A 25,219-nucleotide genomic window follows, 5' to 3' on the forward strand; every position below is an offset into this window, starting at 1 on the left:
AATCTGTGTAACACACACACATACAAACATATAGTCCTAAACTTATTACACAGAAAGCTGTGTAAGTAATCTCGTCACTGATTAGCAATCATGGTATATTGGATAGACGTAGAACCTATTTTCCTGCATTTACTGGCCATTTGGATTGTTGATTAAATACGCTGAAAATACCTTAGCCTTGCGTCCATTGCTTATGTGTCTTAGGAGGAAGGAGGGGATTACAGATCTGATTATTTTTATGTAGTTAAATCTTTCAAGAGTATATGCACTGTGTGCCTTAAGAACTATTTCCCGGGATCCCTGGGTGGCGCAGCGGTTTGGCGCCTGCCTTTGGCCCAGGGCGCAATCCTGGAGACCCGGGATCGAATCCCACATCAGGCTCCCGGTGCATGGAGCCTGCTTCTCCCTCCGCCTGTGTCTCTGCCTCTCTCTCTCTCTCTGTGACTATCATAAATAAATAAAAAATTAAAAAAAAAAAAAAAAATTTAAAAAAAAAAAAAAAAAAAAAAAAAGAACTATTTCCCTATCCTAAAATATGGGCATATGAGTCAGAGATTTTTCTCATCTAAGTCCTTAGCTTACTTGGAATGTATTCTGAATACCAGGAAAGCCCCGACCATTATTCTGTATTTATCCTCGCAGGTGGAGCAGCTGAGCAAGCTGGAACAATAGAAGCTGGAGATGAAATTCTCGCCATTAATGGGAAGCCCCTGGTGGGGCTCATGCACTTTGATGCCTGGAATATCATGAAGTCTGTCCCAGAGGGGCCTGTGCAGTTGGTAATAAGGAAGCCAGGAATTCTTCCAGAAACAAGCACCAGTAGTGATACTCACTAGTGCTGCTTCTTACTTTTTTTTTTTTTTTAATTTAACAAGAATCTCCTTTTTCTCAGTTCCCTTACTTTAGCAAATCAGAAGAACTTCTTGAAACACTGGGTTCTTAAAACAACATAGAACATTGGCACAGGCAAGGATGATAAACACCTCCAAGTTTTTACCTGTATGTGGAGCTGACCTGTTGTGTGCGCGGCGGCAATGGATCTGACCTCTGGGGGCCCTCAACCTGGACCACGCAGGCCAGGAGGGACCGTTTTGTTCCAGCGCCTGTCCCCTCCTTTTTATGTTTACTGACGGGGAAACAAGCGTGGCATGCCCTCTTCATTCAAAACATTTACTTAAGACCTTCGCATCCTTCCTGCCTCCTCTCCCACCGTTCCCTGGCAGTTCGGGAGCTTAACCAGGTCTGAGGGGCAACGCAAATGTCACAAATAAAGGACTACAGTTTTATATGATTTTGTAAGTAAATAAGAGAATGCTTTTAGGCACATTCAGTGGGAGGAGCTGTAGGTCTGTACGTTACCGTGAAAAGAAAATGAGACTTAAGAAAAAATTAGTTATGACCTAACAGTTAGGCTGAGCTCAGGAATTATCCAAAAATGAAAAAGCAAAATACAGAAAGTGATATTTTTTAGTGAGTGTAATAAATGTGCAATGTATGGATGCAGAGTTCAACTCAGCGGATTATTGATCATCATGAAGTGCTGATCGTGATCTAAAAGTGTAAGTCGTAAGGCTATTTTACAGAAATGCAGTTCTGAGAAAGCATACTAAATAGCCATGAACTTTGCTGCTTGGAATGAGCAGAAAGTTCCAGCTCTGAAAGCACCTTGCATCTAGTTTGGAACTTGTCTTGAATAAGTGCTTGAATTCAAGACCAGTCAACACAAGGGTGGGCAGAAATACCATAGTCACTGGGTTTCCATTTCTATATTTTATGCACTCCAAACACTAATTTAAGCTAGATTTTTGGAAATCATTTTAGCATCCTTGGATTTATAAGCATAAGCATTACATTTACAACCCGAAGGGCGGAGCTTAAAAAATCATCTTTTAGGGGATTTTTGGTTGGCTGGTTTTCCCCTTTCCCAACAAGCTTACGAAATCTCCCCTCTCCAAGCACTGGCCCGCTCTTCCTGACCTGGGTGTAAAGACGGCTCTGCAGTGACTAAAGTGTTTGCGGGTCTTGTTTTCCTGTTTTACAAATTCTTCCTTTTGCCAAAATGGTTTCCCTGCAGAAGACTGTTGTGACTCACTCACTGCCCGTGCAACTCGTCCCGGCTGCTGTCCCACCAAAGCAGGACTTCGTAGTAGCTGCTCCCATTCCGTGCACTGTTCCCGGTCACAAAACTGGCTTTTCCCCTCCCTGCTGCACCTCGTTTCCTTCAATGCCAAACCTCCATCAGCTTCATTTACCAAAATGTAAAAAAGAAGACAATGGGGAACACGGGTGAGTCACTCTTTCAAGGTAAAGAAGCAGAACTGTGTCGTACACCCCAGATCCCAGGGGGACGCAGACCAGCAGATCGCGTCCTGGGAATACGGGTGAGGACGCCGAACCTGCGTGCATGAGGACGCCAAGGTTTCATGCTGGAGACTTCTTTCAATAACCTACAGTCTATGGCTTAGAGAACTGAGGTCACTGTATACACAACACCCCCCCGCCCCCAATCGTGGAGCTGCTTGAGCTGTCACCTGTGTACATTGTTTTTCCGAGTGACTAATCCCTTACAGTAAACCTCCGTAGAGTTGGCCCCGAGGGGTCTCTCAGATTAGAATGAAGTATCTGGCTGGTGTGAGCCCAGATTTTTTTTTTTTTAAACAGGTTATACAAAAGAGAATGTAGTACAAGAATTAGCTAGAAAGACCTGATTAATTTAGCTTCTACTTTTCACTACACTTCCAGGTAGGATACCATAGGCAGTCAATGCAAGGTGCATGCTAGATTGTTTTTAAGTCCCTGGGGTCAGTTTTGTGGTTTCTGCTTTCTTGCCTTAATGGTAAGAGAATATTTGCCTCCACTCTTCCAGCTGTGCCTACTAGTAAGAAATTCACAGTCCTCCGTGAACAGACAGGAATTTCTAGAGCAATTTGGAGCAAGGGAACGGTCTCCTTCTGAGAGTCCCTAACCATCATATCTGAAGAGTGCAAGGGTAGACCTTTTGCTCACTAACGTATGTTAAAGTCATCATTTCCAGTAGATTTTGCCAGAAGAAGGTTTCCCTGGCCAACAGTTGGAATTTAAGGGAGAAAGCAAAAGGCTAAACTATCTCTGACCCTAAGATAGAAAGCTACTTATTGTCCTCAGTGTTCAAGGCATGACTAGTATTTCTAATTAGTCTAATTCCCACACTTCCTGAAGTGAGCACTAATGGTATATCATCCTACTAAAACTTTCATTGTTTTGGTTTTCTGATTCATCAGTCATCCACAATAAGCTATGAGGGTAAATATGTGTTATAACAAGTAAATCGTAGTTGCAAGGATATTCTGTGAAGGTTGAAGTAGTTGGGTTTCATTTCTGTCCTCCAAAACACATCTCATTTAATTTTACGGTTGACTTAATTGGCACCACACCTGTTGTATGATATTATACATTATCCTTTATTTATGTAAAATAAAATGCCTTATATATTATTGAAGAGTAAGTGCAATAATATGAAATAGCCTGTACATTTTTAAAATGTTGTCGCCAAGTTATGTAAATCCACATCTCTGTAAACAACCTTTTTTAAGTAATTTTAAAAAAAATAAACACTCTGCTTACTACTTGGGGTTTTTTTTTAATTCTTCCGGTCTACAAAGTAACCTACTATTATCTCACAATAAGAAATGTTTATTATTACCTAAATTATTACATAAATGAGTGAGCGGTCCAAAGGCTACAGAAAATACAACTCTCACAGGGCCACACCGAGGCTCTGGCACAGTCTAAAACCATTCCACCTCTTGAAATCGTAAACATCCCATGCCTTTGCAACTTCCTGACCTTCTGGATCTTACTCTCCCTTCCTCCCACTACAACATTTCAGCAAGCCCCGTAACCCCTTGACAACTGTCCATTTTCTCCCCATCAGAACCCCCATTTCTCTTCAGTCTAGACCCCATGGTAGAGCCAAGCCCTACCCAACCCACAGACTCAGCACCCTCAACCCAGCTAGTCCTGGATCCTTCCTCCCGACTAACCCACATGTTGGTTCCTATGCTCCGATTCCTAGAGAAAATCCTACAACCACACAGAATAATGCCAGAAATTCATGATTTCCAACCACAACTGGACTCCCCATGCTACTCGGCTATTGTTCCCTTGTCAGATTTTTCTTCTCACTTCTTTATAATGACAATTCCTCCCTTTTCTCAAAACTGCTACTCACCTCCCCACCCCCCACGCTTGGGTAAACTGGGATCCTCCTGCACAGAGTAAAATAAAAAGCATCTAGTTTACTTAGGCTCTTTTTTTTCTTAAGTATTTTTTTTTTTTTTTTATGATAGTCACACAGAGAAAGAGAGACAGAGACATAGGCAGAGGGAGAAGCAGGCTCCACGCACTGGGAGCCCGACGTGGGATTCGATCCCAGGTCTCCAGGATCGCGCCCTGGGCCAAAGGCAGGCACTAAACCGCTGCGCCACCCAGGGATCCCTACTTAGGCTCTTTTAAGGTGCAGACACCCACCTAGAGTAGCACAAGGAGGGAGGCAAGACGGCATCTCACAGAAACCTAAGAATGGACTCGGCCTATGACCAGGCCTCTGAGGCTGGAGGAGCGATGGGGTTCATGGGTGTTTGCCCAGCACCCTCCACTAAGACTCCCTTGCTGCTCCCGCTTTTCCCTTTCCCAGATGGTGGCCTTCCACCAACTCTTCATACTTTTTCTTAGAAACCTTATGAATGCTATTTTGTCCTAATCTTGGCCTCTGTATCACAGAATTCCTCTGGACACACCACCACTGACTGCCTGATTTTTTTCCATATATACCCGGAAGATTCTGACTGGCTCACTCCTACTTGGGGAAAAAACTTCTGGGAGAGAGTGAGCTTATCTGTTCATAGAACTCTTCCCTCTAGAGATGCCTGGGGGGCTCAGCGGTTGAGCGTCTGCCTTTGGCTCAGGGTGTGATCCCAGGGTCCGGGGATCGAGTCCCACATCGGGCTCCCACATGGAGCCTGCTTCTCCCTCTGCCTGTGTCTCTGCCTCTCTCTCTCTCTCTCTCTCTCTCTCATAAATAAATAAAATTATTAAAAAACAAAGAACTCTTCTGTCTACATCCCAAATACAAAGAAGGAAATACACGTTTTGATACAATATAGAAACAGCCTATTCTATGAATGTTGGAGACTACAAACCAGGTACAACAAGATCCAAAACCAAACTGAAGAGCAATGAAATGGGATACAATTATCTCTAAATGAGGTATGAAATGAGAGTTCTGAAGAATGCCACCAAAAGTCTTAACTTGGAGAAAGAAGATTATAGGAGAAAGTGGGCCCCAGAAAAAGCAGGAAGCACTCAGAATTGGAGCCATTAACACTCCTTAGAATGCTAGGGAGGGTGTGGTTGTAGAGGGGGGATTAATTTTTCCAGGTACCTGGGTCAGCCTAGGAAGGCAGAGGAGTAACACACAAGGAATGGTCTGCTCTGAGGGGGGTCCCTGCCAGATAGGACCCAACCACTAAAGGGCTTAACTAATATTAAGAGTTTAGCTGCCACAGCCCACTCACCCCATACAGACTACAGCAAACCACTCCACACACCCTCCTCCCAATCCCCCCAAAACAGCTATCTGAAACGAGATTAAAATCGGCTGCTGGAGGTGCCTGGCCGGCTCAGTTAAACATCCAACTCTTGGTTTTGGCTCAGGTCATGATCTCAGGGCTCTGCGATCAGCAGGGAGTCTGCTTGTCCCTCTCCCTCTCCCTTCCCCCCTTGCTCGTGCTCTCTCTCAAATAAAACCTTAAAAAAAAATCTTTAAATATGTTTCTATCAGCAATGGCCACAATAGCCAAACTGTGGAAGGAGCCTCGGTGTCCATCGAAAGATGAATGGATAAAGAAGATGTGGTTTATGTATACAATGGAATATTCCTCAGCCATTAGAAACGACAAATACCCACCATTTGCTTCAACGTGGATGGAACTGGAGGGTATTATGCTGAGTGAAATAAGTCAATCGGAGAGGGACAAACAGTGTATGTTCTCATTCATTTGGGGAATATGAATAATAGTGAAAGGGAATATAAAGGAAGGGAAAAGAAATGTTGGGAAATATCAGGAAGGGAGACAGAACATAAAGACTCCTAACTCGGGGAAACGAACTAGGGGTGGTGGAAGGGGAGGAGGGCGGGTGTTGGAGGGGAAGGGGTGACGGGCACTGAGGTGGACACTTGATGGGATGAGCACTGGGTGTTTTTCTGTATGTTGGTAAATTGAACACCAATAAAAATTAATTTAAAAAAAAATCTTTAAATATATATAGTTCATGATGTTAGAACCAAAAAGAAAAAACATTATTATGAAAGACATCAATAAATACCTTTTCAAAGTCTACATCATACTATATTTTTTTAACCCTAAGGTAAATAGGAGGCTAAATTCAGAAGCTATAAAACAACAGACTCATAATCTAACCAGGCTACATCCAAACTAATAACAACTAGGGCCTATCGCAGCAGATTCAGGCAAGATGGCAGAACAGTGATAATTTTTTAATCTCCTCATATCCTGCCCTTTCTCTGCTTGCTGCTACCACCACACACACACACACACACGGAAAAACCATAGTAAACATCTACAACAAAACCAAGTATAAGTATGAAAGTATTGCACAAACCCCATAATTTACAAACAGGGACAAACTACTAACAACAGGACCCATTTGGTATTGGGATCTGTGCAAGGGGAGTAGATGAAGCAACAGGGCATCTGAGAGCCACAGGACACCCCCACCTTAACCCAATCAACAGAGGTGCAGACCCAGATCTCAGAAAGTAAGCTGCCCTTTTTCTTACACTCCACCCAAACAGAAGAGGAAGGTGTAGAGAATAAATAGTTAGAAAAGCTACCCTGACGCACATCCTTTGTAAAACAGCACAAGTAATTTCATATATAAATAGGTAACAGAAGATGATCTAGGTAAAATCCCACACACCATTATAAGGAAAAAGAGCGTGAGCAGCAAATACAATCCCTAGAGACAACAAAGCACACCAGAGAGATGTGCTCAGGAAACCAGTGAAAACTGTAACTGAATACCTCAAAATGAATTAAAATGCCTTAAGAAAAGGACATAAAATCTAAGATAAAATGATATCAGGAAAGAAATTCAGAAATTGGTTATTAAAACTCAGATAAAACAATTTCAGAAAAAGACTAAATTAGAACAAGAACCTCCAGTGAGTAAATAGGATAACATCTTAAAAGAAGAGAAGAGTGAAAGGTTTAAAGATCAACAATAAAGAGAAATAAGAACCCAAGCAAAACTGACAGATGTGAAGAGCTATAAAAACAGTCCTCAAAGGAGAAAACCTAAACAAAGGGACGTAACAAACACTAAAATGTTAATTTTCCTGAAATTGAGCATTATTAAAGGAACGTTATCATGTACTTGGGAATACTGATCCAGGACAACCAACACCCAAACACAGTGTGGTAACATTAGTGGGGGGGAGTTTAAGGGGGAAATTCTGTGGGCTCCAGACAAACAGAACAAGGCATTCATGAGGGAAAGAAAATCATATCACAATCAGCCTTTGATAGTAATGCTTTACACCACAAAGGACATACTTAAACACACTAAAAAACAAAATATGACCTAGAATTTTATCCCAATGGACTTTCAAATAAAGGGCTGCAGATAAACTATCATCAGCATAAAAACACTCAGGGACTGTTAGCCTCTCTGAAGAATCTACTAACAAATGAGCAAGACAACCAAAATGACGGGACAATGACATAAGGAATGGTAGTGAACATTAAATATGTATTTCCCTGAAGAACTCAGGCTAAAGGAAGAGTAAAGGGAGACTGTAATCTAGAACCGTGATGTTCTTACAATGCAGATCCAGCTCAACCAAAGTGGGACACTGAACTGTACATTTAAAACTGGCTCAAGTGGTAAATTTTGTATTTTACCACAACACAAAAGGAAACAAATTAAGTGCTTCATATGTTTACACTGATACTTCCCATTTAAATTTAGAACTACGAGGTTTTTTCTACCTTCTTAAAGCTGTACCTCCAACTTTTCCATATCACAAATCATGGTTCTCGTGTCAGATAAAGGGCTAGTATCCAAGATCTATAAAGAACTTACCAAACTCAACACCCAAGAAACAAACAATCCAGTCAAGAAATGGGCAGAAGACATGAACAGACGTTTTTCCAAAGACACAGACATGGCCAACCAGGCACATGAAAAAAATGCTCCACATCACTTGTCATCAGGGAAATACAAATCAAAACCACAATGAGATACTTTACACCGGTGAGAACGGCTAAAATTAACTAGACAGGAAATAACAAATGTTGGCGAGGATGTAGAGAAAGGGCAACCGTCTTGCACTGTTGGTGGGAATGCGAACTGGTACAGCCAATGTGGAAACAGTGTGGAGAGTCCTCAAGAAGTTAAAAGTAGAACTGCCCTACAACCCAGCAATTGTGCTACTGGGTATTTACCCCAAAGATACAGATATAGATGTAGTGAAACAATGGGACACTTGCACCCCAATGTTCATACCAGCAATGTCCACAACAGCCAAACTGCGGAAGGAGCCTAGATGTCCTCCAACAGATGAATGAATAAAGATGTGGTCTGTATATACAAAGGAATATTACTCAGCCATCAGAAAAGCTGAATACTTACCATTTATATCAACGTAAGTGGAACTGGAGGTTATTACGCTAAGTGAAATAAGTCAGAGAAAGACAATTACATAGTTTCACTCATATTTGGAATAAATAGTGAAAGGGGCCATTAAGGGAAGGGGGGGAAACTGAGTGGAAAAAAATTAGAGAAGACGACAAACCATGAGAGACTCCTAACTCTGGGAAACAAAGGGTTGCAGAAGGGGGAGGTGGGGGGGAGGGGGGATAGGGTAACTGGGTGACGGGCATCAAGGAGGGCACATGATGAAATGAGCACTGGGTATTATTACTTTATGTTTGGTAAATTCAATTTCAATTTAAAAAAAGAATCAGGGTTCTCATCAAGGAAAAATGATAATGATAAAAGAATGTTTATTTCTGTAAGTTCATAACACTTAAACAGTCACCTTTGGAGAGGGTTAGGGAACCAAGTCTGTTTAGAAAATTAGTAAATAAAAGGTAGAATATATCCTACCCTTCCTCTGGAAACTATACTAACAGTAATGGTAATGATATACCATGAAGTTCTTCTTTATAGAAATTCTCCAGCTACATAAATAAAGAAATGGTAAGAATTAAAATGGCACCACTCCACAATCCCAGGGAAACAGGATGTAAGGACTGACCAGTAAGGCTACTAACATCACAAAAGGAAAGACGCGGGAGCTTCCTGATGAAGAACACACCACCACATATGAAATAGTGTTGGCCACACAAACCTGAACCTGACGACCTCTAGATCCAGCTACCATACCTGGGAAGTACAGAAGTCAGAAAAATACACTAAACTACACAATGGGAATACAATCCCCAAAATCCAAATTTCAGAAAACTCCACAGGACAGTAATCCAATTTCTTCAGCAAGTATTTTGCAAGGGATAAAATGACAAATGGAGTTGGGGGAGGAGACCTATAGATTAAGGGACTTAAAAAGACATCAAATGAAAAATGAAACAAAACAGAATTATGAGGGAAGCATACTGGGTCAGAACAGTGATTACTCTCTGGTGCAAGGGAGATCGCAGTAGGGAAGAAGCCTTTAAAAGATTCCAGATAGCTGGCGAGGTTCCACCTCCTGACCTGGGGGATGGTTCTAAGCAAATTTGCCTTAAAATAAGTTATTAGCTTTGGGGCACCCTGCAGTTCAGTCACTAGAGCATGGGTTCGAGCCCCACATTAGGTATAGGGATTACTTAAAAACAAAATCTTTGGGGGATCCCTGGGTGGGTGGCTCAGCGGTTTTGCACCTGCCTTCCGCCCAGGGTGTGATCCTGGAGACCCAGGATCGAATCCAGCGTCAGGTTCCCTGTGAGGAGCCTGCTTCTCCCTCTGCCTGCGTCTCTGCCTCGCAGTCGGTCTCTCATGAATAAATGAATAAATAAATCTTTAAAAAAAAAAAAAAAAAACCTATCATATACCAACTCCAAAGATTGGGAGAACCAACCGCATCACAGACACAGGGTTAGTATCTGTAATATATGGAAAGTTCTGATGAACCAATACAAAAAATACTGGAAAAAAATACAAATTACCAATAAAAATAGTAAATAATTATCCCTCAATAGTTAAAATAATTTGATCTTTCTCCTCTGTTAGCTTGGCAAAGACCATAATTGATGATATCCTCTACAGTACTGGCTAAGATCTAAAGAAATCAGCATTCACTATGGGTGGAAGTGTAAGTTAACATGAATCATAGAAATCAAACTGGTTTTATCTTTTACGTTTTCAAAACATACCCTCCAAGCAAATTCACTTCTATTAATTAATTCCTCCTATAGAAATCAAATATAAAGACACATGTACAAAAACATAAAATAGTTTGTAATCATTATAAACACAAGAATCGTTCAAATGTTCATTAATGGGAAAAGTTATACAATGAGGCCAGAAATGGGAAGAATGATGTGATCTTCTGAAAGCTCTCCAAAACCTAAGTGGGAAAATACTGCATATTCCCATATGATGCTCGTGGGAGTAACAGCACACCACTGGTACACCACGAGTAAATTTTAACATTGGGCTGAAAAGTATGCGTATCAATTTAACTGATACCATCCAGACCCTTCTGAAGGTTGCCTACAAGATAATAATACCACTCCCTTGCTGGTGCTGTTAAAGAACACAGGAAATCTGTGCAAAATATACAAGAGCCAGGGAGGTTGTCCTGGGACTCAAGGGGGCTGAACTGGAATGAACTGGAAATTACCTCAGGCTGTCAGTCATCTTGATCTGGATAAAGTGAAATGGAACATTATCTGTAAATATATAAGTTAATGCAAAATGGAGGCCATAGAGTTGGGATTAAACTTCATAAAGTAAATACCTCACACAGACTTGCAACTACTAGTTTCCATGTTCCAGGGGCAAGAATAGCCATATCTGCCAGTCATGGACCCTTGTCATCATCAGGCTGCATGTCAGTACTTACTGGTCCTAGATTTCTACTGAACCAAACACCAGCCCCTTTAACTTTCCTTTGGGTGATAACGAAATTCAGAAGTTAGTGTTGTATCCATGTTTGGCCAACTTTTTTATCCCCAAAAGAGAATATATATGTTATACCAAAATATTAGAAGAAAGCAGAGATACCCTTTTACCACTGAATCCTGCACTACCATGAGAATTTCCTGCATGCCTGCTATTCTGTTTTTATCTGTTAGAGGAAAGAAGTCCCCTCCAAGTGCTAAAATAAGAAAGGAAAAATTGTAGTTGAATGCTGCAACTGCTATTCAATCGCTCAGTGTCGCTAGTTCAAGCACTTACCAGGTAACCTCTCCAAGGTTATTCATTAAATGAAAATAGCAGTGGGGTCTGGGGAGGTCAAAACAAGGTCTACTTTATTAGACACAAAGTGTGCACTCAGTAAGTCTTTCTCCTTTCTGTTGAAGCATTGTTCTAGATCAAGTTAGACCACTGTCAAGGATCAGGTTATTTTAAGGAAAACTCAACAATTAAACAATATATGAAGAATTCAAAAAGCAGCAGATTTCTTCACACAACAGACTTTTATGTAAGTTTTATTATATTAAAATTCACTGCCTGGTTCTTGGATCAAAGTGGCATAAAACTGAAAAAACTGCTCCTACCACACAGCACAATTATTTCCATGATGTCATACCATTTCTCCTTTAAAGAGGACCATAAGCAGTAGCATTTTATAGGAGAAAGAGTTGTAGGGAACAACTCCCACCTCCAGATTGTACTACTTTTCCTCTCCTCTCTGGCTATAGAAACATGATGGAGCCGGGGCCACACATAGGTAGGAGCTGGCTGGGCATTCGGCTCTGAAACAGTGACACAAGTTCGGGCAAGGCCCTTCTCTCCCTTGCTTGAGAATAGAGATGCTGAAGTGAAGAATACCTTAGGAAGGCATCCACTACCTCACTTCTGAAATCTTTTCAAGGGAAAAACAGTAAATCTTCACCTGAAAAGAAATTCCAGGATAGAATCAGTTATCAGTTGAATATCCACTTTATGGAAAGAAACAATAAATTAACAGTTTTCATACTTAATTACCACCAGTAATGTCATTTTGGGAGGTAAAGGAGGTTATCTTGAAGGACAGAAAATTTGTCTTTCTTCCACGCATTAAAAACAGAGCCTGGCAAGGGGGTGCCTGACTGGCTCAGTCAATAGAGCATGTGACCCTTGAGCTCAGTGTCCTGAGCTGGATATAAAGATTACGGGGGAGGGGGGGGGGGGGACACTTGTATTTTAAGTTTACTTATGTTTTTTTAGTAATCTCTATACCCAACGTGCATGGGGCTTGAATATATGGGGCACCTGGGTGGCTCAGTTGGTTAAGCATCCAACTCTTGGTTTCAATCTTAGGGTCATTAGTTCAAGCCCCACATTGGGCTCCATGCTGGGCATGGATCCTACTTAAAAACAAATCAAAACAAAACAAAAAAAAGAAAAACAAAAACCACAGAGCCTGGCAAACGATTACCAATGGTGTCTGTTTGGTAACAGACATAAATAAATTTATGTAATTTATTACATAAAACTTTTATCAGGACACAGCCCTCCCATTGATTTGTACTGTCCATGGCAGCTCTCATTCAGCAGAGTGAAGCAGTTGTGACATCACATACGGCTCACAAAGCCTCCGTATTTACTATCCAGTCCTACAGGAGCAACTCTGCTAGAACCCTGCACTGGAACATTGCCACACTACACTAAGGCTAAGTAAAACTTAATTAGAAAGAAAAGTATGGTGGAATACAAAAATACAAATGACATGCTTGCTCTGATTCAGGCACTTTCAAGATCATAGTTTATTTATTACTTCAGATAAAAAGATAGTATACATATTAGGGAATCCCTTAAAATTCAATTCTAAAGTTATAACACCATCTAGTACTTTTGCATTGAATGTTAACCAAAAAAATCTCTAAACACCTGAAAGCCCCACTATTAACATGAACTATGGTAATAAAAAATTTGACATTTTAATTTGTTCAATATATAGTATTTACATTATGAAACCAATGCTGATACCATAAACAGTGATAAAGAAATAGTAAAAATAAACTTTAAAAAGCAAAGGTTTATATTCTTACAATGTGCTAATCATCATAATTGTATATAAAAATTAAAACATAGCAGAGCTTTCTGTTACAAAATTCTTAATCATCTGAGTTGTAGTCATTACTTGCTAACAATTTACATGCAACATCTGCTAAAATTGACATTTGATTTTTTTCCCCCAAGAAAGTGTAAGTAGATAAATGACATTTAAAAGCAGACATTAATTTACTTGTGGACAGAAAAAAAAAAAAAAACTGTACTCAAGATTAGTACTGGTCACAAGCCTCTTCCCTACAGAAATGATAAAAAACAGTTAAGACCAAAAATAATTCCAAAAGGAGATGCATAGGCAAAGAGTACCATGAACGGCACAGCTCAAAAACTCTTGGGACCAAACACATCTTTTCTCTTTCCTTCAATGATGAGAGGTCTGTTTTGTCATCAAACAATATTGACGGAAGCAAGTGAGGGGCACCAGGTGTACAACTAATTAAATCTTGCAAAATACTAAGATGGAGGCAGGAGTGGCCAGAAGGGGCAATTTATATATAATTCAAACTATATACAGCATAACTGGAATGCAGCCCATCCCAAACTGGCTTTGTGAAACAATTGGACCTTTATGATTTAATAGTTAAAATTACAACAAGTGTAATAATACAATAGATTTACATGGGAAACAAAATCCAAGGGGCATTTTATATTATTTACTGTGTTGTTTCAATTTAAAAATAATTTTGCTAAGTATACATCTCAACTGAGGTCTATGTATAAAATGTCCTAATAGATACAGATATTTACCTTTGGTGAGTTAAAGGCCTTTTTGTGACTTCTGTCTGAATTGTAGGCAGAATGCTAGATGTACATGCACATGTGGGAAAAACTCAACCTGAGGTAATCCAAAAGATGTGCATGTGAGGAGACTGGAGTTACTTTGAAAGTCAAAGCATACCAGAAACCCAAAACAGGTTAACAGTGAGAATGGCAACAAGGAATGGATTGCCAATATGGCAGTAAAACTTTTTTTTTTTTTAACAGAAAGAGGAAGGCCTCTCGTACCAGCAGAATCCTGCATACATACAAAAAAGAAAAAGCCATCCACCATTTCCTAAAACAAAAGCCAATTATACTGTGGAAAATACAAATTGCAGAAAACCAGAAGTCAATAGAAGAAAAACTACTGGTTTACATGAGAGGAAGGGACTTCACTCTGAGCCGCTACTTGGTGAACGCTGCCACCACTGCCCACAGGACCTCGTTGGTGTTGGCCTTCAGACATTCCACCTCAGGGTCTAAGTCAAGGAGCTGCCGCACTCTCTTGGTGGCTAAATCGTACTGCTCGTCCAGAAGGGGGGCGAAAGCATTCTCCAGGACGTCGGAGGCGTGTGCCAGGTAAATGAGGGCCAGCAAGCGCTTGTCCATGCGGTGAGGGTCATTCACCCATTTGTCAAGAACAGCTTCCTGTACCTTCTTGATGAGGCGCTGCTTAATATTGTTGTTGGTGAGGGGATGTGTCGTCATGTCAAAAAGTAGGAAGTTCTGTTTCTCTGTGGTCAATACGCCCTTCTCTACCAGGTTTTTAGCTAACCGTTCCCGCACGTTTCTCAATTGATAATGCAATTTTAATGGATTCCAGGTCTCGCCTAAACAAAAGATTTCAGAAGTTAGAAATGATAGGTACTGTCTCTGCTTATTTTATAAAATGTACTATTAAACAATAGAACTTGGGTATTTTCCGGCCTTTAAAGAAATAGAAGAAAACCCAACTACTTTTCTTGCCAACTAAACCATGAGCCCTTGAGGTCTGCAGATTCTAACCACCTGGCACATTTTCAGGCACAACACTTAAAGAACCAACCTAAAAGCAGTCTTCAAACCAGTTACCCTAATGTGGAAATAAGCTAACTTAAATATATTTGGCCTCTCTTCAGCTGTTGTCAAAAAGCAGACATGGCAAAATGTTTCTATTAGAACACCAATGTGCAACATAACACAAAAGAAAAAAAGTTTCCTGATTAATATGCTATTCCAGAAACTGCTACATATGCCCAAACTACAAAGCTAGGAAAGCCTAGTTTAGACATGCTATTCTTTGATGACAAATAATATAAAGCTAACTCTAGAACGAAAAAACATTTTCACTATTTTAATCTTGTTGCCTATGCACATTTCCTTTCAAAACCGAAATATTTAAAATAAAAGCAAACAATTTTCACTAAGATAATTCTTTTCTCTATAGAAGACTGGAAGGAAACGTATCAAAATATTAACCTTGGTTTTCTCCGGGATTATGTGTGACAAATTTTCTTTTTTGTACTTTCTGTATTTTCCAAATGATCTCCAAGGAACATGTAACTATTTTTTTTAGTTAAAAAAATATATATATGATAGCAATTCTCTAAAGTAGAACACATTAAAGATCAAACACAGGCACTTATATGCAACAGCTATAAGGCTGAATTTTATTTATTTATTTTTTTTTTTAAATTTTTTATTTATTTTTGATAGTCACAGAGAGAGAGAGAGGCAGAGACATAGGCAGAGGGAGAAGCAGGCTCCATGCACCGGGAGCCCGACGTGGGATTCGATCCCGGGTCTCCAGGATCGCGCCCTGGGCCAAAGGCAGGCGCCAAACCGCTGCGCCACCCAGGGATCCCAAGGCTGAATTTTATAATACTGAGAGAAAACAACTATATTGGTCTAACCACTAACTACAAAGGGCTATGAAATTTAAATCAATAAAAAAAATTCAGTTCTTCAGTTGTACTAGCCATGTGCCAAAAGGCTCAACAGCCATGTATGGCTAGTGTTTACTGACTGGACAGCATAGAAACAGAACACTGCCATCATCATAGAAAGTTCTAGTGAACAGTGCTATCTTGAAATATACTATTCAGTTGGCCATAAACAAGAGTATTTTACCATATGACTAAAGAATATGGCTATGGTAAGAGTAATCAGTCCTGGACTTATATAATTAGACTACTGATCTTACACAAATAGAAACCTGGATAAAATATACGAAAATATATGAAACAACTGTTTTCTAATGCTAGTCAAAGGTAGTCCTAAGCTGTGACCCTTTAGTAAAACCTAAGTGAGCCACACTACTGCCCAAGTTTACTATCTAAAAGCACATACCAGGCAGCAAAGCAGGAAAAGAGACCTCAAAAACAGAGTACAGGGATAATACTGTGTTTAAACAGGCAGAAACAAAATTTTTAATTCAAATTTTAAAATTTAAAAAGTACAGAGGACCAGAGTTCCAGAAAGCTAAGGCAGCTAAAATACAAAGGCAGAGTACTAGAAAAGAGGGAGCTATGCAGAACTAGAGCTCTAGAAATCTGTATGATGTTCTTTTGAGTATATCTGAAAACAAAGCCACACAAGTTAAGGTAAGTAACTCCGCAAGGCTAGGCAAAGAAAAACTACCTCAAAGCTGTAAGCTGAACAACTCTAAGGCTTCACTCGGGGCTGGGGCAAATTTGAGTGCCAAAGCAGACGGAGTGTAAAGCTCTCACTGACCACTCAGGGTATTCAGAAGGGACTCCAAAAGGATCACACCTTAGGAAGAGGCCTAAATTAGCCCTTGAGAAAAGACTGTTCCAGACCTGGCCTAATAAAGCTTAAAAACAGTGATCCACATGTAACTTAATTACCTACCAAAACAAATTTCAACACTCTTTAAAGAAAAACAGAATCCAAAACTCAACAACACAGCACAATGCCCAACAACCAATAAAAATTACTAGCCCTGCAAAAATGTGACTCAAACCAAGGGGGGGAAACTTCAGCAACAATGAACCAAATCTGACATGACCCAGAAATGACAGGGGACAGAATTAGTAGACAAGAACTATAAAACAGCTATTATAAATATCTAAATAATTTAAAGGAAACCATAAATGCAATGAAGAGAAAATAAGAGCTGTTCTTTTAAAAGAATAAATGATCTGGAAGTGCCACTTTGCATTTTGTGATTCACTCCAAAAAACTAGGGATTTGAAAAAAAACTCAAATAATGAAGGATCGGTACCATGAATTATTAAATTAAAATCACCTCCTGCATTAAAAAAATATTTTTTTAATTTTTATTTATTTATGATAGTCACACACAGAGAGAGAGAGGCAGAGACACCGGCAGAGGGAGAAGCAGGCTCCATGCACCGGGACCCCGACGTGGGACTCGATCCCGGGTCTCCAGGATCGCGCCCTGGGCCAAAGGCAGGCGCTAAACCGCTGCGCCACCCAGGGATCCCAAAAAATAATATTTTTCATAAAAACCCTAGCAAATCAGTTTCCACAAAAGAAAAACAATCACTGCATTCAATTTCCTTGGTAACCTTAAAAAAGGGAAGAAATATATTTGGGACCCTATTTTAAAACCTAACAGTATAAAAGAAAAATGTAACTCATTAAGAAATGAAATTCTATTTATTTCAATTTCTAGTGTTAAACAAGCCCATACCTATATTCAATGATAAGAAATTATTAAAAGTTACTTGATGAAGCATTATTACATAACTGGTTATAACAGGCAAGCTCTGGAGCCAGACTGGTTAGATCTGAATTCCAACTTGGTCATGTTCTAGCTGTGCGACCCTGGACAAGGTTTCTTAACTTCTCCATTCCTCTGTTTCCTCATCTGTAAAGTCAAGATAACAACTCTACCCACCCCATCAGGTTATTATGAGGATTAAATGAGTTAAAGACAAATCAAGTTCTTAGAACAGAGCCTCATACGTAGTTAACACTCAACAAATGTTAGCTATTATTTATCCATGTACAGAATCAGCACTCTGATAGAATTTAATGTATTCACAATGGTCTAAAAAAATCAAATTAGGTACTAAGAATATGAACATAAGTTAAGACATTTCTAACTGAAAAAATTTTAAATCGGGTGAGGGAAACATTCATTAATATAATTAATTATCCTGGCAAGACTAAGATGTGTATGACCATAAAAACAGTATGAACAAGGAGCCCAAGGGAGTAAGAAATTATTTGGGTGATGTAAGGGGGCATTACTAGGGAAGTTACAGGAGAAAGAACTTTCAAGCCAAATCTCGAAATCCCACAGGATTCAACATCCTATGAAAGAAAGAGGAGAGGCACCTGGGTGGCTCAGTCACCTAAGTGTCTGCCTTTGGCTCAGGCCATGATCTCAGGGTCTTGGGATCAAGCCCAGAGTTGATCCCTGAATAAGCTCCCGACTCAGCAGGGAGTCTGTTTCTCCCTCTGCCCCTCCCCACCTTGCTCACTCTCGATAGATAGATAGATAGATAGATAGATAGATAGATAGATAGATAGATAAATCAGGGAGGCGAGGGGAGAGGAGAGGGAGAAAAAAGAGAGGAGAGGGAGAGGAGGCCAGCAAGCCTCCATTACAGGCAAAAGAAACAAAGTGAATGGGCAGCAATTACTTGCAGAATTTAATGAGCCCTGGACACAGGTGCTACAATTTCCATTTTTTAGGTGTTGTACCAATCCACTATCTCCCCAACAAATACCTGTCTGCTGTACCTTTCACCAGTTTGGGGTTTGTGTTTTCTAATATCATTGGCACATGGTAGGAAGCCTACTACACTCAGCTAGAATTAGCTAGGTTGTGTTTTCTAACTGCCTTCTGACTTTTGGAAATTTAAGTAAACAAAATAACAGCATATTTATGTAAAAGCCCATAAAAATTATAGTTCAACTTTAAAATTAATTAATTATGCTTATAATAATTTGTCAATGATCAAAGAAGTACCTTTCCCTGGCAGCTCACTAGTCAAACAGAAGGGTATTCCATCCCTCAGAGAATATCTTGGCTATCTAGTTTCAAAAATGGGGTGGGGGTGGGGATTAACTTCTGAGAAATCCACAGTTAAACTTCTCTCTGCAGACCTAAAAACACAAAATCCCTCTAATGCGGGTATATAATGTTTTTTTTCTCATGGGAAATGAATAGGATTAGCAATTTACAAACTTGCTCTTTACTGTACTAAAGTCATACTAAGGTTTATCCACACTGTATCTATAATTAAATCTTATTATATATTACAATGAACAAGTAATAATATATATCAATGAACAAGTAATGATTACAAAGTTCCTATGAGAAATTTCTCAATTCCAAAATATGCTAACCCACAATTTAGCGTTGCTACTAAAAATGAGAAGAGCCCAAACACAGGAGCACCTTCAAATAAGGCATTCCACTTACATCAGACCTTCTTATGGGCTAGTTTCTTCCCCAGAGGAAATAATAAAAAGGGGCTCAGATACCATCTCCCTTTGCAGCAACTCCCTCAAAAGGGGAAATCTCACCAGCTCACTCCAATACAAATGTTACTCAGACCTCCTCCGATACTTGAAAACATGAAGAAATATCATATGCAGAAGGCTGAAACGATGTGGGTAATATGCAGATGTTGTTTAATACTATTCTGGACACCCCCAAAAAAGGTACAATGAAATAACTGAGGGAGGGATGTCTAGGTGGCTCAGAGGTTGGGCGGCTGCCTTCGGCTCAGGTCGTGATCCCAGGATCTGGGATCCAGTCCCACATCGGGCTCCTGCGAAGAACCTGCTTCTCCCTCTGCCTGTGTCTCTCATGAATAAATAAATCTTAAAAAAAAAAAAAGAAAAGAAATAACTGAAAGTGAAAGTGTATTAGCGTCCTGACATTTGTTTTTGTTTTATTTTTTCTTCTGTTAAAGATTTTATTTATTTATTCATGAAAGACACACAGAGAGGCAGAGACACAGGCCAAGGGAGAAGCAGGATCCATGCAGGAAGCCTGATGTGGGACTCAATCCCAGTACCCCAGGATCACGCCCTGAGCCAAAGGCAGACACTGAACTGCTGAGTCACCCAGGCGACTCGCTGTTTTTGTTTTAAAAAATAATAAATTAAGCTAAATCCAAAGAATAAAGTCACTCCTGAAATTAATGAGTGAATATACAATAAAGGTTTAAACTATCACAGCTACCAAAGCTAGCTGCTTCAATTTAAGCAGAGTATCAGATACCTTTTAAATATGTTGTAATAAATGCCTGATAACTTAAGTGTTCAAAACTCTAGATTGAAAGATGTTACTGTGATCCATATTGTTACTCCCCAGTTCCTAAATTATTCAAGATGTGAAAAGATTTTATAGTTACACAAGCAAATTAAAATGTATAGAAAGTATTTGTAGTTCACTTTTTTGTAAAGGAAATTGTGAGAAGTATTTGCAGAGAAGAAAAGGTTATTTATGTCCACTGCCCAACAATTACTTCAATGAAAATGACATACTGACAGGTACCTTAATAATTCTGCTGCAAAAAAACTTTGATATTCCTTGACAAGTGTTACAAAACCAAAAGCAGCTTTGTTCATAAATCTGGCAGTCTAGTGACACCTTGTGACCAAACTGATTAACTACATGTCAAAATTTAAGAAAGTCAAAAACTTATTAAAAACAGTAAGTAGTCCCAAAAAAAAAAAAAAAAAAAAACAGTAAGAAGTAGTCTTTGCCTCAAATATGTATTTGTTAATTTTTAAATTAGTGAGATATATAAATGCTTAAAATATATTGGTAGATTTAGCATATAAATATATAGCGAGAATATATATATATATATATTGTAAATAATAGTAATATGAACCGCTGAGTACCCCCACCTCAAGTAAACAAGAACCCTCTGTCAGATACTTTACGGAACCCTGTGCACCTTCTCTGCCTCAGAGGTAACCACCAGACCAACAAGCTCTTCTTCTGCACATAGACTCTAACGTCCTCTGTACATATCCCCCAAGATATAGCACAGTACCACACTTCTGACAACCGAGAGGCAATCCCAGACTTAGCTGCACGAAGCCAGACAGGTCCACCAGCTTTACCACTCCCTCTAGCCCCTCTGAACAAGAGCACATCCTTCTTTTGTCTCATTCTCACCCTTCAAAAAGACCTAAGCCAAGTTCTGCTTCCTCCTCCAACTACTAAAGCTCCCAAGGATTGATTTCTCTTTTTCTCTGAGCTACTGCACTTTCAGAGAACCATATTGTTAAACTCTAATCTGTTATCAAATTATTACAAATACACAACTGTTCCCCAAATGGACTTTAAGATGCTTTCACAGTATGGGAGCACTTCGAGTTTCACAGCACCTGGGTCAGTATAGCTGCAGTAACTGGTATCTGAAACTCCTCATTACTTGGAAGCAACTTAAAATTCAACAAGCCAGCTGCAGAACTGAACATTTTTTAAAAAGTCAAAATGGTAAATGCTATGTTGTGTGTGTTTAAAAAAAAAAAAAAAAATCAGCAAGCTACCAGTACCTTCATTAGGCAGAAAGTAGATGCTTTCTTAATTTAAAAGAAATGTACTTTTTTTTTTCCCCTCTTTTCTCATTCTGGATTCCCTACTTTTAGCCGAAATTACAGGTCATTCCTATTATACATCAAGGACACATGACCAAGATGCCATAGGTGACATTCTAGCATTTATGGCCATCCTAAACTTCACATGATACTGCTTTTTGAAAACTGTTCTAAGTCTTAGCCTCAGTCTACCCAAATATGGACACACTGAATTGTGAATCCAAATGGACACACAGAATCATTTATTAAGAATGAAATAGCCTATGATGGACTCCTAGCATGGGTGAGAAGTCCTAAGGCTTCTAAGGCTTTGGGGTTGCTTGTTTCCACAGCTTAACTTATTAGCTTATCCAGTATAAGGTACCATGAGATAACTTTTTATAAAGATTTTGTAAAACAAAATCTTAAGTATATTGAAATACTTCTAAGAAAATCTTATAGACTTCTGCCATCTTTCCACTCTTCAATCAGGTGAGAACAGCACAACAGCCCAACTTGGCTCAATCATTTATAGAATCCTAGACAAGTTACAGCCACCTTATATGCTGAGAGTTAATCTCCCTGCATGTCATACTTGCATTACATAGTCCTTGAGTACCATATGTGCAGGACAGATACATAAAATGTCAAAGGAAATCTGGTTGTCTAAGACAAATTAGTAAAACAAATCCCGAATGTGCCATTAGCATGTATGATGTAAGTTTATATAAAAAGACTGCTGATGGGATCCCTGGGTGGCGCAGCAGTTTAGCGCCTGCCTTTGGCCCAGGGCGTGATCCTGGAGACCGGGGATCGAGTCCCACATCGGGCTCCCGGTGCATGGAGCCTGCTTCTCCCTCTGCCTGTGTCTCTGCCTCTCTCTCTCTGTGTGTGACTATCATAAATAAATAAATAAATAAATAAATAAATAAATAAATAAATAAATAAATAAATAAATAAATTTAAAAAAAGACTGCTGATGAACGAAGGGTCTGAAAACATCTCCACAGTGCTAAACAGCGCTAAAGTGGGTATCAATAACATTAACATTAATGCAGGACCCAACTACATTCCATAAAAGAACACCACTCTGACCTGCCTGCCAAAAAAATTAACTACAACTTTGAAAAACCTTCCTTTAGCCAGTTGAGACCTCAACTACAAATCCTAATTTGCACTACCAGAAGTGATAATGGGCCAACATGAGCATGACCCGAAGACTGCTTAGGTGATCTCCAGAGAAAACACAAAATGATCCATCAGGGCACCTGGCGCTCAGTCAGTCAAGGGTTTGCCTTCAGCTCAGGTCATGTTACTAGAGTGCCAGGGTGAAGGCCCGTATCAGGCTCCCTGCACAATAAGGAGTCTACTTCTCCCTCCCACTCTGTGCCACCCGCCCCCCCAAGCTCATGTTCTCTCTCATTCACTCACTCTTTCTCAAATAAATAAAAAAAAATATTTCTAAAAAATGATCCATCAGGGAACAGTAAGAATTTATTAGCACTTCTATTTTTTCCTGAAAAAGTTTCTGCTAATACTTAACATATGGAGTTAATGTTAAGAGCCTCACTGAGTCTCTGCTAAATGGCCATATGTCACCAAAAGGCTTAAGTGTAAGGCTAACCCAAAGAGGGTTGACAACATGCTGGGCAATGGGACATATAGTGATGGTAGGTGCTAAGCAAGAAAGTAATCTTGAAAGACTCCTGCAAAAGAAATTGTAATTGAACGTAATACCAATATCACAAGCACCAATGGGGAATAGGGGTTGAGTTCAAGTTTCTCTTACTCAATAAAGTAAAAAGAATCTTTATTAGAAGATCTACAAGAGGAAGGCCAAAAGAAAAAAAAAATTCACAAAGTTAATCAAAAATACCTTGTGAATAAGTCTGTTTCCTATCAGTAAGAAGAATGAACAAACACTGCCAGAAGTGTGAAGTGCCCACTATTGCCTTTTAGCTAAGAATGGAGTATGTGTATCCAATTTTTAAGTAAACAAAGATGCAAAGCAAAACTCAAAATCTTTTACTGAGAGAACATTCTTACAATAGGATTATTTTTAGAAAGTTAAGAAAAAAAAAAAACTGTAAGTGAAAAAAATGACATTAGTTACCAATCTAACAAAATCCAAATGCTCTTAAAAGTTAAAGAGTAATGTGCTTGAACATGAAATAATACCTGTATGCAGAAGTGATGTTTTATGTAATGGTAAAGAGGAACAGCAAGAGAATTTATGTCTGATACTCAAAGCTTTCTTACCTAGATTAGGCAAATATACAACTAACTTTAATGTAAATGCAGTAGTCACCAGGGCTGTCAACCAAGTATTTCAGGTTCTCTTCCTAGGCTGCACTGTCCTGTCTCCTTAAAGTTAGGGAAGGCCATGTGACCTGCTCTGACCAACAAAACCAGAACCACACGTCCTTTATGAAAGCAAACTGACAAGCCTGAGTGATTGGCTATGCTACTCTTCCCTTTATGACAGTGACAGCCAGCGCTCCAGATGGCGGCAGCTCTTCTGCCTGCCTAGCTGCCCAAGTGAGATGAGGTAGCCTGTGACTACGTATAACATGAGTAAGAAGTCATCTGTTAAAAGCCACTGAGGTTTGAGGGTTGGTTGTTAGCACAGCTGAACTTCGTCTACCCAGTGCAAGGTAGCTTGAGATAATTTTGATAAAGAATGGTAGAAGTCCTAAGGAAGAATATTATGTTTTACTCAACATCTAACTGCTCAGTCTTGTTAAAAGGGGGTGAAATTTTTAAAACCACTAGTTTCTCCATTTGGTGACTAATAACTTTCAAGTCTGCTTAAATAAACAAGCTTTTGGCCATTTTGTGTAAGTTCCTCTCAAAAGGATTTTAAACTTTTACAAGTCTTTTAAACAGAATTCAGCTTTTAGTTTATACACAAAAGCTTACCACTAAGTAATTCAATCCAGTTCTGGACCGTTTCTGGAGGTTGAGTCTCCTTAACATGCTTTAGAGCTTCATCAAGAAGAACATCCCCTGTTGGAGCATCTGACTTACAGATCACCTAAAATGTAATCAATAAGAATGAAATGATTCACTAATTCATTCTTCTGACTTCATCTCTTTAAATGAAAAACTTAAACAATTATACAAATAGTTCAATTCATTATACTTAAAGCCCCTAGTGTCAAGGTTCAGATTTTAAATTCTCTATTAAGAAATACAACATTAAAAAAAAAGAAAAGAAAGAAAAGAAATCCAATATTTAACCTAACCAGATTTGGCACAGTAATGAATGAAAATAAAGTTCCTGTGCAAGAATTAGTAAAGCAAAAGGCTAGAACAGTTTTTACTCACTGTTAATTCTTTTCATTGCTAACTTTGGGCTATTTAATCAAGAAACTCATTTTTTAAACATTTATTACTTACAAAAACAAAATTATATACAATTATATAGTCAATTCAATATATGATAAAGGAGGCATTTTCCAGCAGTGGAGAAATGAATTTTTCAATAGGTATTACTGAAACAACTGGCTAACCAATTAGAATTAAAAATTAAATAAGACTTGGCTCCTCAAAGCTTATACCACAATGAAAAACAAAAATTTAAATATTAAATATAATTTGGGGGTGAAAAATTTTTTTCAAAATGTGACAACTAGCAAAAACCTTGAAAATACCAAAA

At 39.2% G+C, this 25,219-nt stretch overlaps 2 protein-coding genes across 6 annotated transcripts in view; one reads left to right on the top strand and one right to left on the bottom strand.

Moving 5' to 3' along the window:
- The window catches only part of PDZD2 (PDZ domain containing 2), a 360,029-nt gene extending 356,424 nt beyond the window's left edge, over positions 1–3,605 (top strand). For all 5 annotated transcript variants that reach the window (XM_041749706.1, XM_041749707.1, XM_041749705.1 and 2 more), the window contains one exon: positions 643–3,605. In XM_041749706.1, coding sequence (XP_041605640.1) covers positions 643–836 — 194 coding nt within the window. In that variant the 3' untranslated portion in view covers positions 837–3,605. The remainder of the gene's footprint in view (positions 1–642) is intronic.
- Positions 3,606–12,953: 9,348 nt separating this feature from the next.
- The window catches only part of GOLPH3 (golgi phosphoprotein 3), a 56,445-nt gene continuing 44,179 nt past the window's right edge, over positions 12,954–25,219 (bottom strand). Inside the window, exons 3-4 of the mRNA XM_041748728.1 lie at positions 24,481–24,595; positions 12,954–14,873 (exon numbers count right to left, since the gene is read on the bottom strand). Of these exons, the coding sequence (XP_041604662.1) occupies positions 14,449–14,873; positions 24,481–24,595 (540 nt within the window). The 3' untranslated portion in view covers positions 12,954–14,448. The remainder of the gene's footprint in view (positions 14,874–24,480; positions 24,596–25,219) is intronic.

Source organism: Vulpes lagopus, chromosome 3 (genome assembly GCF_018345385.1).
Source record: "Vulpes lagopus strain Blue_001 chromosome 3, ASM1834538v1, whole genome shotgun sequence".
NCBI lineage: Eukaryota > Metazoa > Chordata > Mammalia > Carnivora > Canidae > Vulpes > Vulpes lagopus.